The 7004-nt window shown below is 43.2% G+C and overlaps 1 protein-coding gene across 1 annotated transcript in view; it reads right to left on the minus strand.

Moving 5' to 3' along the window:
* Bptf (bromodomain PHD finger transcription factor) overlaps positions 1-7004 on the minus strand; it is a 122790-nt gene that overhangs the window by 107513 nt on the left and 8273 nt on the right. Inside the window, exon 2 of the mRNA XM_023713906.1 lies at positions 3441-3664. Within this exon, the coding sequence (XP_023569674.1) occupies positions 3441-3664 (224 nt within the window). The remainder of the gene's footprint in view (positions 1-3440; positions 3665-7004) is intronic.

The following is a 7004-nucleotide window of genomic DNA, read 5'->3' on the forward strand; positions in this document are numbered from 1 at the left end:
GAGGCTGACACAGGAGGATTGTTGCAAGTTTGAGACCAGCAGGGGCTACAAAGTGAGTCCAAGTCCAGCATGAACTGCTTAGAGATATCCTGTCTCAAAAGGACAAAAAAAAGGTATTCAGAATATACATCATTTTATAAACTTATTTTACGACTTGAGGAAAGATGCCTACATTTATATTTGTACAGGGAAGATGGCTAGGGCCATGTTTGTCACCTGGTATGGAATTTGCAAATGGAAGAAAAATTTTGCCAAATGCTTTTGTTTCCAAATTAAAATGTTTGTGAACCATGCTATTATCATGTTGCTCTAAAAAAAGAGCCAGGCCTGGTGGCACACACCTGTAATCTCGGCACTTAGGAGGCTGAGGCAGGAGGACTACTGCCAGTTTGAGGCCAGTCTGGATCACACAGGGAGACCCTGTCCTGAAATAAGTCAGTCAATACACAGAGGAGCAGCAGAGCCCAGTGTCTAGAGTCCAAAGGCTCCAGTTCAAGGCACACCAACAAAGTAATAGTAGACATTATAATAAAAAGAAAAATCAAAGAGTTAAGCAAGGAAATAAAGCTGGGGATGTAGCTCAGTAGCATAAGCACCTGCCTGGCAAGCGCAAGGCCCTGACTTCAATCCCCAGTATAAATAAACAAATGAATAAATAAATAAACAAATAAAGGCAGTACTCCATCATAATGTAAAGTATAAATTAAACACAAATCTATGCTGATGGAAATGGCTGGCTGGCTAGAGAACAGATAGACCTGTGCAGAAAGCCTCCAAGTACCCCAAGAGGACCCTGCTCTTGCCAGGAGCCAGGAGTGTGGCTCCCACCTGCTACTCTCCAGGTGACACAGGCCGGGGGGAGGGGGACTGCACAGCAGGCGACTTCGGCAGTGACAGTGGCATTCCACACTGCAGTCTTCCTCTCCACAATCCAGTGCCCAAGCTAAACACCAGAACAATGTAAGAAAAGCCCACACTGGGTACATTCTCCAAAATCCAGAGCAGGACTCTCAAAACTATTGCATAATCAAAAACAAAGAACAGCCCCTTGAAGATATACTTATTAGTGAAATAAACCAGACCCATATCTGTAAATATCGTATTATCTCCCTAATATAAGGACTTACAATTCCGTATATGACTAGGTTTCTAAATTTCTTTGTAAAAATATGTAAATGCTTATTTCTACTTTTATATAATTATTTTTCCTTCATATTCTGTAAGGACTTAAAGTTCAACATATCAATATCTGATGGAAAATACCTGTTCCAGGATATGCCAAAATGTTTGATATTTCTACAGATAGGATAAACCGAACTGCATATATTGCAGGTTAATAATTAGCTTCTCTTCTGGAGGGTTAACAACTTAAGCTAGCAGATCAAAATTTGGAGAAAAGGAAGGGCTGCATGATTAGCCAACATTTTGGCCCCAGCCTTTCAAGGTCAGTGAAGACTCGGGACATAGGAGAACCTGTACTGTAACAACATGTAACTCAGTTGTGCTCCAAATTTTCTGATCAAGAAGATTATGGAGCCACAGAGCAACATGATTGATGACATAGTGTGCCTAAGGAGAGTCACCTGGAGAGAAAAAACATTTTCTCAAGCTTTCACAGAGAGCAAATTGGTCAAGCAATGGCCGTGACTCATCCTCAGGTCAGACACTGACAAAAGGATGTACAAAAGGCGGTACAGGGCTACAGGATAAATCCTGAGAGTACTTGGCTGACCTTATCAGACACAAAAGTTACAATTCTGGTATATAGGACTTGCTATATCTTGGTCGTAACCATCCAGTGGAAAAGTATAAAAATGAGGTATATAAAGTAAATCCGTATTAATACGATGAGCTGTAAAAGGCTCAAGTCAATAACTTCTGAGGATAACCCACTAATATTATAGACTGCTAGAGAGTATTAGATGTTTAGTTGAATTCAAACACTTATAGTATTTAGATGCCAACAGAATATTCACCTCTGACAGGACAAAAAATAAAATTTTTTTTAAAAAAAGATACAAGGGAAAGATCATTTTGTATTTATATATACAAAATAGGATAAATTTACAGCTACTTTCACTTAACTCAATGAGAAGAAAGAGGTGTACTAACAGTGTTTGGACAGAATATCCTGTCTGCTTCTTGCACTATGGATAACCCCTAAGAAGATAACAATGTACAGCATATTAACTATCAAAACTGTCCTATTAATCAGCTGTGAAACTGTCTCATTCATATTTATTTCTCAATAAAAAAAGAGAAAAAAATTTTTAAAAATTAAATTAAATTAAAAAAAAAAAAAAAAAAACGAACAGTCAGGCACCACGGTGCACATCCACAGCCCCAGCACTGGGGAGGCCGAGGCAGGAGGACTGCTGAAAGTTCAAGGCCAGACTGGGCTGGCATATCACAAAAGAACCAAACCAAACCAAAATAAACCAGAGAAACTGGCAGTCTAGAGGATGACATGGTAACTAAATATAATGTGGTGTATCTTAGATGAGATCATAAAACAGAAAAAGGACATTAGGTTAAAAAATAACAAAATCTGCTGGGCATGATAGTGCATGCCTGCAATTCCAGCGCTTGGGAGGCTGACACAGGAGGATCACTGGGAGTTCAAGGTCAGCCTGGGATGCGCAGTGAATTTAAAGGCAACCTGAACTACAGAGCGAGACCCAGTCTCAAAAACTAAAAAAGGAAAAAAAAAGTAGGAAAATCTAAATCAAGTATGAATTTTACCTATCAACAATGTATCAATTCTGATTCACTAGCTCTGCAAAACTGTTTAACAGGCTACAAAGGCTTTGCAGGGGCTCTGCAACGCCTTCTCTACTTTCCTTTCCTTTCTTTTTGGCAATGCTGGGAACTGATTCAAGGCATGCTCGGCAAGCACTGCCCCACTGAGCCTCCCAAGTACTGGGATTACAGCTGTGCCCCACCAAGCCACGCTTTTTTTTTTTTTTTTTTTTAATTTTGTTTTTTAAAGACATAGTCTCTGGATATAGTTCAGACTGGCCTTGGACAAAGTGGCCCAAGTTGGCCTTGATTTCACAGCAATTTACCTGTCCAGCCCCTCAAGTACTAGAATTACAGCAGTCTACCACCACGCCTGGTGAGAAGATAATTCTCCTAATTGAAAGTACAACTGTGGCTAGCTAGTAGAGTGTAACGACAGAATGCTTGCCTCAGGTGTGTGGCCATGCTTCCAATCCCAGCACCAATAAACAATGCAGGGAATGCTCGGAATAACCAGAGCAAGAAACAACATACTAAAATGTATGGCATCCCTAGCTTACTGAGAGTGAAGGCATCCTGGGAAAATAAAATATAGAGAATTAAAGCAAAATATGCATAACTTGGAAATCTTAAGTATATGCTCACGTTTCGTAGTGATTTCAAATTTAACAGAAATACAGTGAGAAAAACTCCCCTCTCACCATTAGCTGCTGCTAGAAAGGATTTGTTACTGCCCCGAGCCTTATTGGTCAGGTCTTCAGTTATATCCATGTGCCGGTGGATTTCTTCCCGCATTTCTTCTAGAATTTTGCAAAGTTCTGCTTCCCAGTAATCTTTGTCTAGACAGTCTATTAATTCTGCAAGCTGGACCTTTGTGCTGTAGTACCAGATTTTCTTTTCATTTTCATTTTCTGTATCTTCTTCTCTGTTGTGAAAAGGGGGAAATGTTAAACATGATGTGAGCGGTTCACCATTTCATTCCACCAGTGAGAACGCCTAACAGGCGTTTATGTGCTCCCTGTACACACGCGCAACTGTGCTCAGCTGCGAGCACACGAGCGATCCCCTCTGGTCTTATCTGAACTCAACTTTTCATTTAAGCAACAGCTAATTATTTTGACTTCCTACTCCACAGCATCTTAGAATAAAATAATCTGGGGCCAGCAGCAGTGAGAGAGGCAGTAGATGGTACAGAAAGCATCTAAAGCTGCGACACACAGCTCAGGGCCCTGTGTAGGCACTTGGGGGAGACCTGTTCAGTACACCTCCATCTCCTCTAAGGTCATCAAGGTAACAACACCGTGATGAGCACCTCAACCTGAGTCCGTCACAACGTCTACATATGCTCAATGCACGTGGGACGGCAGCTTCGCGCTGCAATGGTTTAGCACCACCTCCACGGACTTGCACGATGGCTTCCTCAAGCTCAGACCCTTGAAGGGATCCTCTCAGCCCAGCCCAGCCCAGCCCAGCCCAGCCCAGCCCAGCCCAGCCCAGCCCAGCCCAGCTCAGCTCAGCTCAGCTCAGCTCAGCTCAGCTCAGCTCAGCTCACTCAGCCCAGCCCAGCCCAGCCCAGCCCAGCCACAGCCTCTCCTTCCTCTTTCCTGAAAGATGGTGTCGGGGCCAGGGAGACAGCTCAGTGGCTTAAGCACATGCCTGGCAAGTTCAAGGTCCTGAGCTAGATCCCTGGTACCAAAAAGAAAAGAAAAGAAAAGAAAAGAAAAGAAAAGAAAAGAAAAGAAAAGAAAAGAAAAGAAAAGAAAAGAAAAGAAAAGAAGCCAGCTGAAGTTTATACTGGAGAGAGCAGGAGCACCTTCCTTGGTGCCTAAAGTCCTCGTGAGTAACTCTTCAAGGGAATTAGAAACTTCAACAAGGACAGTCACTAATCTTTTTAAAAAAGGCATTCAGCACACATCTTTTGAGTCTGGTTTTCCTGTTTCCTCAAGGGCAAACTATGGAGCTTGAAGAGTGAACTTCAAGAAAAGACAAGGCTTTGAATGGGCTCAGTGACTTGAGACGCAGATAAGACATTCCACTCGGAGGCTCCAGGCCACGGCATTACTTCACTTACAAGATGGGGTGTGGCAGGATCTGCCTGGAGACCCCAAAAAGCCTTAAGGTATTGTGATACAGCATCACAGTGCGGGGCACAGTAGTGATCAATATATAGTAAATGTTACTATTATTATTATTTTTTTTACTATTACTAAGGTAGCAAAAATTTAGAGGAATTCTAGGAATGTCTCAAGAAAGAAGAGATATATTAAATCATAGATCGCTAACAGGAAGCCAAAATTATCTAAAAAAATTTTTAATGCACACAAATTCCTGAAAATCTTAAAAATCAATTACAGAGTTCTCTCTAGTGGCCACTTCTATTGAGGCCTATGACAGAACGGTGGCAGCGATCTTATTCAGATTTACCAGGTTTAAGATACCTAGTTTTCATATCAAATATTCATAATAAGGCCTTAAAACACAAAGCTCTTATCAAAACAGAAAGTACTTAGTGAACTCTGGCTAATGTCTAAGAGTTACAGAATAGTAGCTGTTTCTTTTCTTTTCAGACTTGTAGTGATCCTCCTGTCTTAGCCTCCCCAGCACTGGGATTACAGGCATGTGACACCAGACCCAGGTTTGGCATGGCCTGTGGTACTGGGGATCGAACTCCAGTCCTTTTTGGAGGCATTTGCCAGGCAGGTGCTGAGACCACCAAGCTATCTCCCCAGCCCCTTCTTTTCTTTTCAAAAGACAAGGGTCTCACTAAGCACCTCAGAGTAGCCTTAAACTTGCCAAGACCCTCCTGCCTCAGCCTTCCAAGTGGTGGGATTACAGGCGAGTGCTACCATGCCTACTAGCCCAGCATCATGCTTTATTTCTAAAATTTCAATCTTAAGGATTTCCATTTGCTATGAAAATGTCTGCTGGATTACTTTTTTTCCTCTATCCATAAACTGTCACATGTGTTGAGATATAGGTCAGTGAGAGAGGTGAACAACAGGCATGGAGCATGGGTCCCATCCCCAGGCAGCACCACAAAGGAAAGGAGGGGGCGGGGTAGGGAAGAAAGAAACACCACGGCCACACACCACGTGGCAACACTCCAGTCAGCAGTGCAGCAGACGCTATGGGAACATATTTAATTAAGTGGAAATTCTCCCCATTTCTCTGCAAGCAACCCCAGGCTCCTGAAAGGATCTCTAACAGCTGCCATGTCCCATTCATGCCAGCACCTGCAAAGTGTCTCATCCCCAACAGAGACTGTCACACTACACTGGAATTGCTATTAGCAAGTTTTTTTCAGATAATGAGATGAGTCAACCCACAGTGGCCCCACCAGTTAGTCCTGCTCTGCCTGCGAGCAGTATGGGGGCAAATCTAACACCTCCTCCACACAGCATCCTTCAACTCCTTCACACACCTACACTTTCACTCTGCTCTTTCTCTTCATGCTAAACATGCTCAAATAATTCAATCCCTCCTCACACAGAATGTTTTCCAGACTTGACTATCACGGTAATTTCCTCCTCAAGGACAGTCTGTCAATGTCCTCCAGAAACGTACCAGCCGCTGAATATGGTGGCGCACACCTGCTGTCCCAGTACTTAGGGAGGCTGAGGCAAGAGGACCCCAAGCATGAGCTCTGCTTATCTCCAGAATTAGTGAGCCTGTCTCCAAAAAGAAAACTAGAAGCCTGAGGGTCCCAGAGGCTGGGGGAGGAAGACAGCTCAGTACAAGGCCTTGGCTATCAGCCTCAGCAGCTGAGGGACAGCCATACCTCTAACCATTTTTCATCTCCTCAGTGAAGACTCAATGTTTTCTTAAGGCTGTGGAAGAATAAATCCATTATAGTAGGAAAAGTGAAAATAGTAATCAATAACTGGTAAGTTTTCAGAGAAGTTTGTTTGTACTTATATATTTGGGCTTCTTCCTAGTCTTTATCAAAATTCCCTGTCCTCAGGATAAAATGACAGCAGCTTCCCTGCATGGACGCAAAGACTGCGCACACTCTGACTCAGGCATCCCAAGGCAGGGCCCCCAGAAGCTGCTCCTGGAGACCCCACCACCCTTCAGACGCTGGGCAGGACCAGCTCTCCAGGACCCACAGGCTGGCAGGGAGGGGACAGGTAGAAAGAAAACGTGGGCCAAAAATACAATTTAGGGCAGACATACATAGTCTATGCTTACATTTTGAAGTTTCTCTTGACTTAAAAACAGGTTTCTGATGACGTAGAGTGGGCCTAAGGAGAGTCACATGGGGAGAA

Source organism: Octodon degus, unplaced genomic scaffold, assembly GCF_000260255.1.
Source record: "Octodon degus isolate 3935 unplaced genomic scaffold, OctDeg1.0 scaffold00033, whole genome shotgun sequence".
Taxonomy (NCBI): domain Eukaryota; kingdom Metazoa; phylum Chordata; class Mammalia; order Rodentia; family Octodontidae; genus Octodon; species Octodon degus.